The following is a 17,824-nucleotide window of genomic DNA, read 5'->3' as shown; positions in this document are numbered from 1 at the left end:
ACTAATTAATTTTTGTAATGGATTAGGAAGGTGCTTCAAAAGTTCAAGGAAAATGGAATTAAAAGATACATTTATTTTGGTGCCAAGAAAATTTTGGAATCCATGCATTGTTTTTTTTATAAAATGTGTTTTCTATGAACTTTTTGAAGACTTCTTGTATATTTCAAGTTAAAGAAAAAGGACCGTTGAATGCTGCCCAGACTTTCACATCAAATCTGTATTATATCATAGGATACAGAGCAGGCCTTCTCACTTTTGGTCCCTTGCTAAGCAAAGAGAAAAGATGTCAGATTAAGACTAGGGTAAACAGTTCCCACTTCAGGTAAAACTGTAAAGCGTTTAGTGTCCAAGCGTCAATTTTGAAAAACACCTTGAAACTGATAAGTCTCCAGTTAGAGTGGAAAGTTCTCATTCACCCTTGGTAGGATGATTGTGTTTAGTTCAGAACCCATGGAAGCCACAGCCAGTGAGGCGCTGCTTTCTTTAACCAATCAGCTTCAAGGGTGGAACAATTTGTGCTGTGAAAACTTACGAGGGCTCCTCTGACACAGCGGCTCCTTCCTCCAGCTCTTGAGCTTGTTTGTACCACGGCAGCTTGGCCTCAACTGGAAGTTTCTCTGAGAATTAAGTGCATGCACATAAAAAAGAGGCGGTTAGAACCAATCTGAGATCTCAGGAAACTCCTCTTTCACCTCACCAGTTCTTAGTTTACACCGTACCTAGAAGTTACAATGCTAATAACTGCGAATAATAGGTTTTTACGTAAACTGCTGCCTCCGATGATGATGATTATATTAAGAAAAAGAGTTGAGTTTTTAAACTGCTTCATAACACTAGTCTCTGTATAAATGCTTCCTCTTTATTATGTTGTAGAGCAAAGGAGAGTTCATTTTATGGAAATCACAATTCCAGGATCAGGAGCTCAACATGCATGTGAAAAATCATCAAAGTATCTTTTCACTATTTCCTGTTGAATGGATGAAGCAAAAGTTACCCTTTAAAACAAACACAAAGCACACTGAATCATATCGTGATAGTTTCATCCATTCTAAAGGTTTTTTTTTTTTTTTTTTTTTGGTTCTTTTTGCTAGGCGTGATATATGTCACATTGTCTAACTATTACTCTCAGAGATTCAGATATCTTTAGATATCTGACTCACTCAGCACCATGCCAAGGCTAACTGACAACGGGAATATGTGCAATTTAGGGTCCATAACCCATAATTTGACCAGTTTCACCTATTTATCTAGCTTTGACCAAACAATTCAGAACAAGCTTTCTAAGTGCTTCCTGGGGGAAAAATTGTGGAGAAGAAGAAAAAGGGAGGTTTTAACAGCTCCTACAGAAGTAAGTGCCAAGATTCCCATTCTGACATATTTATTAGGGTCATTTATAGGCATATTTGCCTTTATAGCATGAGCCAGTGAAGCTCTATCACCGTTTTATAACGCATAATTGCAAAGATGAAAGAAATATGTCTATATATGCACACACCATGGAATTATATGGTATTTTAATGATGTTTGGAGAGCCTGGCTCTCTCCTTAGTTGTGAAAAACCAGATTTCATTCTTGACTGTTAACTACAAACTGCTTTTTTGTCTCTGAAGTGGCTTGGTAAAGACAGGGCCAAGAAGTAATTGGCTATTTTACGTTGGAGGCATCACTTCTTGTCCTCTGTGTGCAGCAATTGTTTACAGTCAGAAAATGAAGCACGTAAGAAATGTAAAACTGTCAAAGCCAATAAGATTTGCTAACATTTTAGACACTGCAGCATGATACTTACACATAATAGCATTTTACAACTACCCCATCTATCCCAAGCAAATGAATCAGTCAATAAAATCATCTCTGAGAGTGAGAGCTACTCAGCCTTTCAATGCAAATTATTCAGTTTGGCACAAATAGTGGGCTTGTAATACTCTAACCATTGGTTTGAACTGAGCCTGTCAAATGTACCTGTGGCCACCCCTCTACGTTAGAGGACACTAACATCAAGAGTTAAAGGTGACTTTTGTGGAGAGCTTACTATATGCCAGGCACTAGGCTAAGCACCTGATTTACATTCTATCTCATTTAACCCTCACATGGTCTCTGAGATCATGGATTCTGAGGCAGACATTATTATTATCTCAGTTTTACAGATTAAGATACAGTTGTAGAGATATGATTATAAAAATTAATCATAACTTTTCATACACAGATTTTTGGTTTCTGCTATACCATTAATTATATTTCATGATGCCACTCATTTCCACCCAGGACAACCTATAGCACACTAAAGAGTTACATTATGACTGATTGTCAGAGCAACTTAATGTTTTAAAGAAATATATTAATAAAGACATTTAATATTTAATATTAAATTTAATATAGAAACTGGAGGAGGCTTACAACAAAGAATGCTTTCCTTCTGAAAGGTTTATGACTTATGAATTTTCTATTTCATTGACACAGACTAGTAATAATACCAATACAGAAATCAGGTTAGTATTCATGCCAATCTGAGAGACCCACTATAAGTATCAAAAATCATGATCAGTAAGTAGCAGTTTTCTAATTTTTAAAGAAGATTGATTTCTAATACTTATTACATTCTAATATATTTCAAGTTTTCATTTCAAGTCACGGTTCTGGAACTGAGGCTCATGTCAGTGTTTTAATTTTCAAAATAAAAAGCAACAGTTTTCTGTTTCATCAATTTGAAGCATGTGGCTTCCCAATGTGTTTCAGTCTTAACAAAGCAGACAGACTTAGATTTACTGCCTTGTTTTTAATAGCAAGAAGTATTTACAGTAATATACAGTCTCTCTCTAAGCAGATGTTTTTTAGTAATAGTCTTCAAACATTGTTGTGACCTAAGAGATAATTATTATATAGATTTTATATATAAATTTCTATACTTAAAATTTGCAAATCATTTGGAAGTTTTATAAAAGAATCAAGTCTACTTAGCAGAGTTTGTTATAAAGAATCCTTACCAAAAATACTTGGTTTACTTAAAAATATTTCAAGAAATTAAAAACAGCATCAAAATACACATAAGAAGTCAGAGTGGTAGCAGAGCACCTATCAAGTTACCTTTGGGTTTATAGCAGGGAGTGGGTATGATGCATTCCTCTTTTATGTGGGGCTTCGTTTTTGGGCTACAGCCTCCTGTGTGCATCCCTCGATGGTCAATGCAGAGGACCACACGGTACCTGAGGCCCTGACCACATGTCACCGTGCACTGGAAAGACATTGCAAGAAAAAGGAGACTCATAGACAAAGCCTTGCTTACTCTTTACTTTCCATCTGCAAGCATTCATATAAGGGTTCCTTTTCAAATGAGGACTCCTGGTGGATTTGTACCACTTCTTACCAGTCATGGGGTATTTGTTTTGTTGGGCTATTTGAGGTGAAGCTGGCTGAAAATTCAATAATTTTCAATTTATTAGCTTTGGATTCAGCAATCCCGAAGCATCCACTTCATGCAAAGTCTCAAACCAGGCACCAAGAAAAGAAACTGTAGAGTGTGCTCAATTTTAATGAAAAATATGGCATTTTAATTTAGTTTCTTTGCTAGTGACTATAATTAAAAATATGGGAAATGCTAGTGTCCATGTAGGCATTCAATAATTATGAACTGCCATCATAGCAAGTTATACTGTGGCATGGGTAATTGCATTGTGGCAATTGATTGTACTGAATGGAAAACAAATTTATAGGAGCTCATTCGATGCCCAGATAAAGACAGCACCTCCAAGGATATTACTTGTCTGATAGCATGTCTAGATACAGAAAAGCAACACAGGTCAGATGTACTTCCTCAAGCCCCAAGGCTCAGGGGAAAGTCTTTAGTCATTTCCATGGATGGAGGCACAGTGCTTTACTTCCACATCTTTCTAGCTCCTTTGCCATTTCCCCTTTTGCATTAGCAACCAGGAAACCCAGAAAAATATTTAATGTTTAATTACAGCAGGTTCCCTAATGTCTATAATTTGTTGGTTTTAACTACCCTATTTTATCCCCATTTAAATTATGCCTTTTCATTTCACCCCAATGAATAACACATTTAGTTATCATTTTCATCCATTGAGACCCTTTTTGGATACAGAGTATAATAGGTAGAAAATGAAGTAAAATGTTCGGGCTACAGAGCTCCATCACTGAACCTGCTTTCATAGATGCAGGGTCGGCTTCAATTACTCTTGAAAGCCATTTGCTTCCCCAGGGCCATTTAAGGGAGCACTATTCAGGGGAGCAATAGAGGCTTCTTGAAACAATCATGAGAAAGACAATTAGAAAAAAAATCATTGACTTTTGGCCAGAAACAGGCGTCCCTACTCCAGGAGCTAAGCTGGTGGGCTTCCAGACACCTCAAGAGCAGAAGTGTGGTGCTACCCTGGGTACCGGGTGGGGCCGTGACCATGAGAGGGAAGAGCGGACTTACTCTCCTAATGAACAAAAGAAAGAAGGCACAGTTACCGGAGACCACTCCTGTGCCAGCCATTTAGGGCAGTCAAAAATGTTGCAGGGCTGCACGATGGGCATCTTAGGGGTGTACATGCATTTCCACTCTTCCACTGAAGTGACATGCCCCTGGATGTCCTCCTCCACACAGGAAACTGCCCGGCTCTGGATGCCCCCCCCACAAGAGGAGGAGCACGCGGTCCACGGGGTGGCCTCCCACCTACAGAAGCAAGGGGAGTCATCAGGGCAGACATGCACATGGCCACACCTCCTCAGTGACCTGCCAGCCCAACCCCAGTCCCCGTGCCTACCGGGAATATCAGGTTCTGAGAGGCCATGGTTCAAAGAACCGAAAGCCATCTAGTGCCTGAAATCTGAGGAGCAAGAGAAGGATTCCACACTGGCAAAACACTTTGGAAACCATGAAGTTGTACAGAGATGAGTTAAGAAATGAGTTTTGAGGGCTGGTCACAGGAAGTCTGTGCTGTCACCTACACAAAAGATGGCACTTCAGTCCTCAGTCCTCCTTCCTAGAATTTCCAGATATGGTCATATCAAGACTCAAGCTGGACTATCAGTTCATGTGAATAGTTTTACCTGGGCGAGTATTTTCAATGTAATACTTCATTACTTTATTTTAGGGTATCTTTTACAGGAGAAGTTCATGAGAAATCAAGGCAAACAAACGACCTGCTCGCTTGCTTTTGAAACTGTCAGCTTTGAGACTACACACTTATAGATTCAACACAATTCTGATGTTCAAACTGTGCCATCCCTCAGTGGAGCTGCATTAATCCAGGTGCCACCTACTTCTCTGTTTCCCAGTTACACTGAGGGATACTGGCAGTTGCAACTTCTCCAGTAAAGAACTCCTGGAATTGGGAGGAGGTTCTGTTTTGTTTGTATTTTCTCCCATCACCTTATTTCACTTCTTGATAATTATTTTTAATTGTACATATTTATAGGGTATGGTGTGATAATTTGACACATGTATTCCAAGTGTAATGACTGAATTAGATTAGCTAACATTTTCACTTCCTTAAGCATTAAAATATTTTAAAATTAACAATTGTAAACATTTATGAGGTACAGTGGAATAGTTCGATAAATGTATACAGTGTATGCTGATCAAATCAAATCTGCTTGCCATTACTTTATTTTTAGAGACTTGGAACTCCTGTCTTCTTTATATGGTTTCTATACATGGTTATTTTGAGCCATAGTCACCCCACTGTGGGATGTTTGGTTTTGATTGAAAGGCCTATGATATCTGGGGCCGGCGCCGCGGCTCACTAGGCTAATCCTCCGCCTAGCGGCGCCGGCACACCGGGTTCTAGTCCCGGTCGGGGCGCCAGATTCTGTCCCAGTTGCCCCTCTTCCAGGCCAGCCCTCTGCTGTGGCCAGGGAGTGCAGTGGAAGATGGCCCAGGTGCTTGGGCCCTGCACCCCATGGGAGACCAGGAAAAAGCACCTGGCTCCTGGCTCCTGCCATCGGATCAGCGCGGTGCGCTGGCCGCAGCGCGCTGGCCGCGGCGGCCATTGGAGGGTGAACCAATGGCAAAGGAAGACCTTTCTCTCTGTCTCTCTCTCTCACTGTCCACTCTGCCTGTCAAAAAAAAAAAAAAAAAAAAAAAAAAAAAAAAAAGAAAGGCCTATGATATCTGAGTTTAGGTATATAGTAAAGTAAGCTAGAAAATAATATTTTCAAAAAGAGAATATCTTTGATTTTTTTTTCTCCAGAGTGGTATACAGCTCTGAAGTCCCTGGGACCAGATGCTGAGAGAGATCTTTGCCTAGTTCTTCTCTTCTTCTAGATCTAGACAAGGTGGAATTTCTAAAGCCAGAAACATCGGTTCTGAATGAGCTGAGCTTGACCTTCTTACATGGATTCTGTTGTTGATGATGGCTGCTAAGGGGCTTTAAGATTTCTCTTAAAATTATGAGAGACATTTTTAATGAAAGAGAAAATATCACTGAGTTGATTTACCTGAAGAGTTAACTTTTAAAACATTGTACAGGCATACCATGGAGACTTTAGTTATTTTATAAATAGAATTTCATGTACATTGTGAGCTTGATTTCTCTTCCGTGTAAGCCAGAATCATGGGTGTTTTCCCAGTTACACTGAGTTTTTCTCCACATTTTCTCAGCACTGCTCTACATTAGGCAACAACTGTTATCTCCACTGCGGATAGCTGAAACATGCTGCCAAAGACAACATTTTCCTGTGCATTTCCCCCAGGAGACACAACCGTAAAAGGTCAATGTGGAGAAACTGAGGCTCTCAGTCCAGCCTTATGAGACTTTCTCATCCTTTCAAGAGGGTGAAGTAGCTCTATACAGAGTTTCTCTTCCAAAAAGTTGAGATCAATTCTCACTGGTCTCCATGGAAATCTCTGGAATGATTTCTTCTGAAGGTGGGTTTCAGGCCTGATACAGACTAAAATGGGACTGAATTTATTAAGTACTTATTGACATTGGATTTCACCTGACAGTCAAGTAGAAACATGTTTTTGAATGCACATTTAACCTCTTTGAATATGAACACACCATAAAAGAGCACATTTTCTAATTGGTATTCAAACATTCCCAAACTTGAACCCTCTAGAGGGAGAGTAATTAATATTTGTCTCAACACCTGGGTATGACCATAGTGTAATTTTACAGACAGTACTAAGTGTCCTTTTCAATGTCAGTGATCATAGAGAGAAAAATGAGGCTAATGTTGTTCTAAGAGCTTATAGCATGCTTTCACCATATTAAAGTTTTATATGTAAAAAAATTATCTTGTGAATCCTCATAATAATAGGCTTATGTGTAATTTTAAAGCAAACATGCCTGGGTGTTTTAAAATATAGAAAAAGCTAAGTGAGTATCAGGAGATCTTAAAACAATGATCATTAGATAAATGCTGGAATCAGAAAAAAAGACATATGCAAGAATTTTGCCCAGGAAAACCATTAAAATGAATTTTAAATTATATATTTTAACTCCTTTGGTTTAAGAAATTCTCAAAATTAAGAAAGATGTAGAAAAGTGGCATGTATTAATTAGGAATAAAGATAATTCACCATATGGCATTCTTATGTTCAGATATATGTTACAGTCAAAGACTAAAAGGAGGAAAGAACAATCTAGAAATGCATGAATCGTGTTTTAATCTGTATGCATGGTCTTAAATCTGTTCAAATAATTCAATGAGTAAAGCCTCTCCCTTGATCAGTGTGTAGCTGCTTTTTGAGAACCCCTATTGAGTCTAATTCTTATGAAATGAAGACCCCATTTGTAGAAACAGCTTCTACTAATGAGGACCTTCTTAGTGAAACACAATGTCCAACTTCAGTACTAGTTCAGTAACAGAAGTGCAAGGAGCAAGAAATGCAGCCAGTGTTTGTGAATTTTCCTTTCCCATTGATGCACAGACATGCCAAATATGTACACAACAACATGATGACATATTGCAAACATATAGCACAGAGGATTATTTCAATACCCTATTGGGGGCTGGCGCTGTGGCGCAGTGGATTAAAGCCCTGGCCTGAAGCACTAGCATCCCATATGGGCTCTGGTTCTAGTCCTGGCTGCTCCTCTTCCAGTCCAGCTCTCTGCAATGGCCTGGGAAAGCAGTAGACTATTGCCTAAGTCCTTGGGTCCCTGTAACATATGAGAGACCCGGAGGAAGCTCCTGGCTCCTGGCTTCGGATAGGCTCAGCTCCTGCTGCTGCGGCCATTTGGGGAGTGAACCAGCAGATAGAAGACCTCTCTCTCTCTCTTCGTCTTTACCTCTCTCTGTAACTCTGTCTTTCAAATAAATAAAAATAAATCTTTTTAAAAAATACCCTATTGGACATGAGTCTTGTGGGGGAAATTACAATCTATAAAAAAATCAGGTTTAATCTAGGGTAGGCATTAGTTATGCCAGAGAAATAAAAACAAGAAAGCTTATGGCTATGACCAAATCTAGGAGCTGCTAGTACAGGAAAAGCATAAAGTTGATGTTGCTCACTCTGCTCCCAGCCTTGCCCTTATCTTGAAATGGATAGCCTTCCCCCAAACAGATGTTCATGTGCCACAAATAGATATTTTACAGACATTGAAATCAAATGAAATCTTGGTACAGTTAAAGTAATCGTTTGTGTTATCTCTCAAATTTTTCAAGATTCTTGTATCAAGACAGCAAAATGATATAGCGGGAGTATTCTAAAGTTGTCATTGTCTTTATCAATACAGTCATAGGAAAGTGGGAGGGAGCTGACTATGAGGGAGCCATTTAGTTAACCTAAAGCAACAACATAGAAGGCATAAAGCAAATTCTCCTCTCCATGTTCTACCATTAGATGTGCAAAGTGAGTTCTCTGCCAGCCACTGGAAAGATTTAAGTAGAGTCTGGGTGACAACTTGTGTGTATAAATTATATAAATGTGGACATGAATGCATACGTGTACACATATATTGCTTGTATCTCTTTGGTGGGTCGGAATGATTGTTAGGAAAGGAAGAGTTGGACCAGATGACCTCAAGGGACCTGCATTTTGACTCTAATTAATTAGGTATTTGGGGATTTTCAATTTTTTCTTTATTTTACTGTTCAGAATAAAATTATTTTCTGGGCTTGGTTTAGTTTGGGACTGTGCAAACTACTATGAGTTATTCCAACTATTTATAATCTGATTTAAAGCCTGGGTTCTAAATAGCAGCCAACTCCCTGAAGGCCAAGTAAGAAAAGAAAATAGATCAAAGATCTATTTCAAGCTCCATTCTAATTTCTGCTATCTGTGGATATTTTTCTCATGTTGCAGGTCATACTACATGTAACTAGTATACTTTTCAGTTTCTCCAGTTTTCTTACGAATCTATTATAAAGAGATAAGCTATATCAAATTTCTTGAATCACTGTCATCATTCTAGTTTTAAAAATTACTGTATCTTGTAAACCAATGCAGCATACTAAATTTTATGTTTTTTTTAAATCACCCCCAATATCTGAACAATAAGGATATGAAAAAACTGCCTTTTTAAACTTAATTATAACTTCTTTGTAATAATAAGGAGATATTTAAAGTCCCTATGCAAAATCATACCACATCTGGAATTTCACATTCTTGGTACTGGGATAATACATTAGGCAGTGTTTGTTTAACAGTTAGCAACAGTGCTTTAATGGCTGGGGTCCTATTGCAGAGGAAACATAGAAAAGGACAAAGGGAGTGAAAGAAAGACATAACATAAACCCATACACTGTATCTAATCAGAATGAATTACTGTTTCTACTCCAATGTAATAGGACCCTATCTTAAATGGCTTTTGAATGGCAAGCTTATAGTCTGAGCAGTCCAGTATTATTCAGAAGCAGAGCTCAGAATGGATTGCAAAACACACCATCTACCATCTTATTGTTACAGAAAAACACAGAATCTATATATATGTATATATATGGTTTATATATATACATATATATGTATATATGTAAGAGCAGAAGACTGATTTGCTAATTCTAACATCAGGACAATTGATTTACGTACCGAGGAAGGGGATGGTAGAGGTCATAAGGCATGATCTGCTTGTATCCGTCACTGTTAGGAACAATAATGCCAACCCTCTGAGTAGAAGGTACACACAATAAAATAAACACTAAATGATTACATTACACAATTCTTTATACAATTGCAAAATGACATTAATAAATTATCTCTGAAAAACAACACTAAAACAGTTCAACATCTATATACTAGCATAAGCTTTAGGATGGGGCAAGTTCTTTGGAAAAGGCACCGTTTACAGTCCTCTGATTCAAGCAGGAAATACTGCTGAAAAGGGTGGTGGCAAGAAAACTTGGCACTTCATCATTAACTATGACACAACAAGTTCGCAAATGTTTCTTAATCCACCAAATCATACATCCTATGAGGTCATTATCATCATCATTAATGCTACTTCCAGATGCCCACCAAGAAATTAATAAGTTACTGTCTTATTTCTGATGAAACAGAGAGCTATTTAGTCACTAGAGCGTGTACTTCAGAATGACAATACTATGTAACGTGCATTAGCAAACTGGTTTCTTCCCTTGGCAGACCTAAAGATTTTAGGAATACCAGGAAAACTACCTCTTGGGTGTTTTGTAAAAGGAGGGGCGACTACTAAACCTATCAGACCACTATTAAGAGACAGAAGTTAGCAAACTAAAATGGAGAACACATGAAAGGGGCTTTTGTGGTCTCTATAGTGCTAACTTCCAGTATGGTGGTAGTTGTGATTGGGGTGGAAAAGTCAGGAGGTTTAGAGACAGAGCAGAGGCTACAGGGCCCTCAGGACATGGCGTTAGAGGCTCAGTGAAGTTCCCAGAGGCCTTTACTAAAACAATAACCTGTGTCATGATGTCAACGAAAGCCTCCCACAGGTAAGACTGGGTCCTTGTTGAGGCGTCATTCCCTGCTTCCTTGGGTCCCTGGTTCCTTGATTACAGAGGATTTATGACTCATGGATTTGGAGAAGAGGGCTACTGCCACTCCATCATCAAGAGTGGGTGACAGAGCTCAGTGTGCTAGGGCATAAGCAGAAGATGCCAATTTTCCACTGACAAATGATAGGAAGCTTCTCTTTAGAATACTGGACCTTTGTATTCTATCCATATCCCTGTGATGGATGGATATGAGTCAATATTTATGCATTTAAATATTTAATATAAACTTGTTTATATTTAATAAATAAATAATTAAAGTATGTTTTTAAAAGATTTTATTTATTTATTTGAAAGGCAGAGTTACAGAGAGGCAGAGAGAGAGAGAGAGAGATAGAAAAGGCTTCTATCTGCTGATTCACTTTCCAAATAGTTGCAATGGCTGGAGCTGGGCCAATCTGGAGCCAGGAGCCTCCTCTGGGTCTACCATGCATGTGCAGGGGCTAAAGACTTGGGCCATCTTCTACTGCTTTCCTAGGCCATAGCAGAGAGCTGGATTGGAAGTAGAGCAGCCAGGACTCGAACTGGCACCCATATGGGATGCCAGCGCTGCAGCCGGTGGCTTTACCCACTATGCCACAGAGCCAGCCCCACAGTATGTTCCTTTTATGTGGCTAGCAAACCTAAGAATTTGGGTAGAAAGATGAGCTGGGTCTACTGTGATTCAGGAAGAGGAAAATGGTACTGATGAGATTATGGGAGACAAAGAGGAAAGCAGGAGGGACAGAGGGATCTGTGAAGTTCTAGAAATTACTTAAAGAGAAAAGGATACACAGGAGAGATTAAACTTGCTTGAAAGAAATGGGAAACAAAATTATGTAAATACTATTTCCAGGAAGGAAAGTCATCAGGGTTCTAATTTGTCTATTTATTTTACATGACTAAGTTGTCTGTATTTATTTGTATGACTACATTTTTCACCCAATTGTATGATGAAATTTTCATGGGGTGTGTGTGTGTGTGTGTGTGTGTGTGTATTACTCTTCAGTAACGATGTTCATGAAACTGGATGCTGCCTTTTGGGATGCTCAAAATCCCATAGATCTTTAATACAAGAATGTATGAATATTACATTAAACTTTTCTTGCTGTTTTTTCAGTTAAACTTTTTTGTTTTCCTACCTTCTCCTACAGAAAAGAAATTGGATGAAAGCCTAATCCTGCCTTTTGTTAAATCATGTGATCTTGTTCCAATAATTCTTACATCTAGTAATTAAGGAACTTTTCTTTTTAAAAGGACTATTTTGTAAAGACTGCCAACTTTCCAAAGCTCTGCTAATAATGTTGGACATACACTGTTCTCTAATAGCAGTCAATTAAGAAATAAATCAAATTGACTTTGAAGTTGTACCTTACTTGGCCTAATATTTTTATTCATGCCTACATCAATTTCTAAATGCAGAAATACATATCATTGCCTCTCCCCTTAAAAATTTATGGTTATAATTTGTCATCTTCAATATTAGAATGAACTGTTGCAGATCTCTGTCAATTGATTTATCTGCTGATGATTTTTAAAACTGAGACAGTAACTCTGATGGAGACGTGAACCTGAAGAATGCATAGGATTCAAGTTGCTGGGCTTTGCTTTGGATTGATGTAGACGTTCTGTTTTTGTTTTAACAAAACCTTTAAGCCTGAATTAGGCAAAACTATACCTATATTTGTCTTTCTATGGCACGGGTTGTGGTGAAGACTCATAAAATGGTTCTATGGCACCTGTGAAAACAAAAACATATCAAAACAGTAGTGCTCTGTCCAGTCCTGTTAGTACATATCCGCGTGCATGGGCTCTGCTCTCTCTTGGGGCTCACGCCATGGCGCTGGCCTTTCACTACACTGTCACAGAGGGGAAGCCGATCTTGCCCAAACTGAACTTCCTATTTCTTGTTTTAAAAACACCTTTTTTTTTTCCTTAGGCAAAGTATACATAATGAAAAAGATGATGTAGAAGAATGCAATTAGGTCTTGAAGAAAGTCTCCCCATGTTTATGTCTGGCTCTGGGTGTGTATGGACTCTGACATGGATCTGAATACGTGTGCAATAGTCAAGGAGAGAAAAAGGATTTTAAAAAGTGATTGCACAGGGGATCACACAGGGTTGGGGCCAGCATTGTGGTGTAGCAAGTTAAGCTGCCTCCTGCAATGCCAGCATCCCACATGGGCACCAGTTTGAGTCCTAGCTGCTCTACCTCCTCCTATCCAGCTTCCTGCTGATGACCTGGGAAAGCAGCGGAAGATGGCCCAAGTCCTTGGGTCCCTGCATCCACATGGGAGACCTGCATGAAGCTCCTGGCTCCTGGCTTTGGCCTGACCCAGGCCCTGATGATACAGCCATTTGAGGAGTGAATGAGCAGATGAAAGATATCTTTCTTCTGTCTCTCTCCCACCTCTAACTCTGCCTTTTGGCTTTGGTGTAAAACTACTCAATCCTCAATCTCCACTGTCTTACTGATCCTGACCACTTACCTATTTCTTATGGTGGGCAGAGCCACGACTCCACCTAAAACTACCACCTTCAGAGGTTGTGGTGGTAAGAACCATAGGTAAGGAGGAGGAGATAATAATTCTGGAGTAATGAGGTGAGAGACATTCTATTTCCTACTTTCAAACTACATGCCTTAATGAATTGTCTGATGACAAAAGAATGTTTCATGCTATAGCAGGTTCATATAACGAAATACTATGTAGCATATAAACAGAAAGCTTTTTGAATCATTTTAATGACACAGAAAAATGCTCAATCATAATGTTAACTAAAAATTTAATACAAAATAGCAGGTACAATATAATCTTTGATATTAAGAAAATTTACGTGTTTGCATAGCTATGCATTTCCATGAAGTTTGTTTATATGTTTGCATGTACATGTGTGTATACATGTATGCATAAAAATACATATGCATCTATATGGATACACACATATCTTAGAAGAATACCTAACAACAAATGGTTTGTTCCTGGTGTTTGCATTATGGATATTTTTGGTTCCCTTTTTTATTTTCCAATTTCCCAAGTATTTTTTATAATGTATTACTTTTTATAATCACAGTCATTAGAATATTCAGATATGACAAAATTCAAGAAAGTATAAGACAGAAATATTTGGACCTACAACTACAATTTATGAAATGAGGCTATTTTCTGAAATCCCATGTGTCACTTAAAGATTACCGAGTCTATACAGACATGATCTAAGATGCTACTTTACAGAGACTTTAGAAATCAAGCCAACATGAGGTTTAGCAGTGGAATTTACAAATTGTGATAAATCTCTCTTCCACAGAAAAATCCTAATGTAAGTGACTGCATGAACACCTAACTGAGGGATTCCTTTTGTAGTGGAAATGAACCTAGGAGACCCTTCCCTGGTTTCAGTGGTCCGTCTCAGGGCATCCTGACCTGTTGCCTCTTCTGAGCTGCAGAGACACATTTCTGACTTCCTTACAACTGGATGTGCTCCAGGCTTTTCAAGCTCAGTTTGTCCCAGACAATTCAATATCTTCCCCTGCCATGGTCACTGTCACGATTTAGGGCACTGCAATTCTCCCATCTACGCTCCATGCTGTGGGGCATTTTTGCTTCTTTCACTCATGTTCCCTACAGGCACTCAATTATTCCAGTTGGCACCTCAACACCAGTAGCATTTGCCAACATGGCCCTTCCTGACCCGAGTTTGGGTCCTTTGCAGCAGCTTCCTAACATCTCTCTTTGCTTCCAAGTATTGACTTCTCAGTCAACCTACTCGCTGCTGTCACAGCAACTGAAATTTTATTTTCAACCCAAAAGTCCTAAGTAGGGGAGCACATTTTTACTAGAAGTTAAGACACTGGTTAAGTTAAGACACTTCACATCAGAATGCTTGAGTTCAACTCCTGGCTCTGGCTTCTGATTCAAGCTTCCTGTTAGAGCAGACCCTTTGGAGGCAGTGTTGATGGCTCAAGCAATTGGTTCCTGCCACCATGTAGGAGATCTGGATTGTGTTCGTGGATCCCAGCTCTGGTATTGGCCCAGCCTCAGCTGGTGTAGGTATTTGAGGGAATGAACACACAGATAGGAGGTCTCTCTTTCTTACTCTCAAAAAAATAGAATAAAATACTAAGTGACTTCATAATGCCCAGTGAAATTTCATAACTGCTAAAGTCTTATCTTATTTTTTCCTCTTAACATCTAGCTAAAAATTCTCTTTCCTCCTTCTCAATATCTAAAATACTAACTCCTCTCATCACTTAACTGTACATTAATTTTAAACAGACATAAATTTTTCATCAGTTTAATATCATGGGGCAGAATCATAATGTTATTCTCTCCTGTGTCTCCTAGCACAGTGCTCTGCACATAGGAGATGAGTAAGTATTCATTGAAGGAAATCATATCATTGGTGTGTGATGCAAAGACAAACAAAACAATGACCATCCAGAATGAAAACAAATATACAAACACACGCATTTAACACAGTGAGAAAAAGTGGGTGCTGCTCTTGTTCCTTTTATGTAATCTTGAGGCCTTTAAATCTGGACTTCACTTTGGCCTTCTACAAAAAGGACTAGATCAGAATTTTTTAAAGATGAATTAGGAACAGGTGCCAAGAAAACCATGCCATTGGAATTTATCTGACTTGTCCCTTCCCAGTGGTTGCTGAGGGCAGAACTCAGAGTTCTGTGGGCTCCAAAGCTTGAAAACCACTGAACTAAGTTGATCATTTCAAAATCCTTATTCCTGTAGCATTTTGATGCTATGGTTTGACCCAAATATGGTACCTAAACTCACACAGATGGTCAAAGCCCAAAGTCATAAAGCGATGATACTGAGAGGGTACAAACTAATTATGGTTTAGGAACTGGGTCAATCTGAAGGTCTTTCCATCACTGGAGCATGCCCTTGAAAGATAATTCTTGGGGGAAGGTTGGTTAAAAAGTCTAAGAGTTGGGCCCAGCCGCCCTCTCTGTCTCCTGGCTCACCACATGGTCCTTCCTCTGTACACATTACACCATTGCTATCCTCCAGCTTCACCAGACAGCCAACCAAAGGGAGTGCCTGAACTTGGATTTGCAACCTCCAAACTAGGAGCCAAAATCTGCTTCCTTTTTTTCTAAGTAGCTTGTCTGATGTATTTCAGTGTAGTAAGGAAACACTGACCAAGGCACTTAACGACTTTATGAAACATGGTAGGTTTCCCTAACATCAGCAGAGGTGAGAGCAAATGAGACAATGTTTTGCAAATAGATTCCAATTTTTTAAAACTACAGTCACAAGTAAATAACATTCATTTACCTGGGCTATACTGGAGCCAGATGAAGAGGAACCTGTTTGATTGTCCAGATCTGAAAGCACTTATTGTTTTTAAAGATATACATTTGGGGCTGGCACTGTGGCATAGCAGGTTAAGCCACTGCCTGCAGCTCCAGAATCCCATAAGGGCACCAATTTGAATCCTGGCTGTTCCACTTCCTATCCAGCCTCCTGTTAATGTGCCTGGGAAAGCAGTGGAAAATGGCCCAAATGCTTGGGCCCTGCACCATTATGAGAGACCTGGAAGAATCTTCTGCCTCCTGGCTGTTGTGGCCATTTCGGGAGTAAACCAGCAAATGGAAGATCTCTCTCTCTCTTTCTGTAACTCTGCCTTTCAAATAGATAAATAAATCTTTTTTTTAAAAAAGATATACATTCTTTTTTTACAAAATGACCTACCAGTGTACTTTAATATTTTGGGTCAAATGATAAAAAAATTCTCACATGTTTCTGTTGTTAAATATTCCTGATATCTGAACTGCTTTTACATATGTGAGACTATTATTTCCTCCAGCTCTCCTTGCCTCTTCCTGTAATGAGAGATTTGACCATTGTTTGATTTGAGTAAGTGTCAATATTTATGCATATGTAAAGAGGTTTGCTTAACCTGGGTATGTGGTCAATTAAAGCACCTAAACTTTGCATCAATATGGTCAACAGTTCTGTGCTGGCTGTAGCGTTGGTTTGAACTAAATCTCAACAGGTGCTGAGCAATGATGACTGTGGGGTATAATAGCATGAATGCTGCATCAAGGATCCATTTGGCTGCAGTTATGTGGAAAATCACAATTTCTGGATCAGGAAATACTAAGATCCACTTGCTTCTGCTCACCCTACTTGAGGTAGGTCACCTCTCTGACCTTTAATTTTTCATCTGTAAAATATAGATGACAATCTCCGGCCTGCTGATCCCTTAGAATGTAAAACTAAAACAAGTTAAAGAATATGAAAGCACCTGAAAAACTCCAAATAAATGAGACACTGGACAAACAAGTCTACTGTTTTAGGTCTCAGTTGAATAATGATAGCTGACATTTGTTGAATGCTTGGCACCTGGCTAACCATTTCACATCTATTCAATCCTCATAGTTACTCTCTGACTGGGATATTGTATTCACTTTACAGATGGCAAAACTCTGGCCCAGAGAAGTTGTAAAGAAATTACTGAGCTATTAAAATTACGTGGCTGCAAAGTGACTGGCTGAGGTTAAAAATGAGGATGAGGACAACACTTATGCTATGAACTCACAGGCTAGTTAAAAGAACTACACAAATAATTCCACTTTACAAAACTTTAAAATGTAACCTAAGAGGTGATCTTACTATTTGTTATGAGCTGGCTTGGTGGAATGATGGAATTGCCTCAATAACTAGCTGCCGTTGTCTATTTCATTGTCTGATGATAGGTGGTTTATCCCTGGTTTATCTTTAAGCTCGGGAAGGGAAGGATATGGTCACACATTCCGGAAAGCACCAGAACTCTGTTTTTGAATAAAATCTAATTAGAACAATGCATGAAACAGGAAATGAGATTTTCATGGCTTTTTTTTCTTATTATTACATATGCATATGTAAATGAAGCTGATGAGACTGAAGGAAGTTTTTGCTTCTCTACATCATTG

General features: G+C 38.9%; 1 protein-coding gene across 6 annotated transcripts in view; it reads right to left on the bottom strand.

Annotated features, from left to right (window-relative positions):
* The window catches only part of ADAMTSL1 (ADAMTS like 1), a 1,088,032-nt gene that overhangs the window by 239,003 nt on the left and 831,205 nt on the right, over positions 1–17,824 (bottom strand). For 3 of the 6 annotated variants that reach the window (XM_008254434.5, XM_089317536.1, XM_008254438.5), the window contains 4 exons: positions 9,974–10,024; positions 4,468–4,672; positions 3,082–3,229; positions 533–617 (listed from right to left, as the gene is read on the bottom strand). In XM_008254434.5, the coding sequence (XP_008252656.4) occupies positions 533–617; positions 3,082–3,229; positions 4,468–4,672; positions 9,974–10,024 (489 nt within the window). The remainder of the gene's footprint in view (positions 1–532; positions 618–3,081; positions 3,230–4,467; positions 4,673–9,973; positions 10,025–17,824) is intronic. The other 3 variants (XM_008254437.5, XM_002708084.6, XM_089317537.1) reach the window with 2 other exon arrangements.

Source organism: Oryctolagus cuniculus, chromosome 1, assembly GCF_051225735.1.
Source record: "Oryctolagus cuniculus isolate XC-2025 breed Fujian yellow rabbit chromosome 1, ASM5122573v1, whole genome shotgun sequence".
NCBI lineage: Eukaryota > Metazoa > Chordata > Mammalia > Lagomorpha > Leporidae > Oryctolagus > Oryctolagus cuniculus.
The sequence above is the reverse complement of the archived record's forward strand: the minus strand, read 5'-3'. Positions and strand labels throughout refer to the sequence as shown.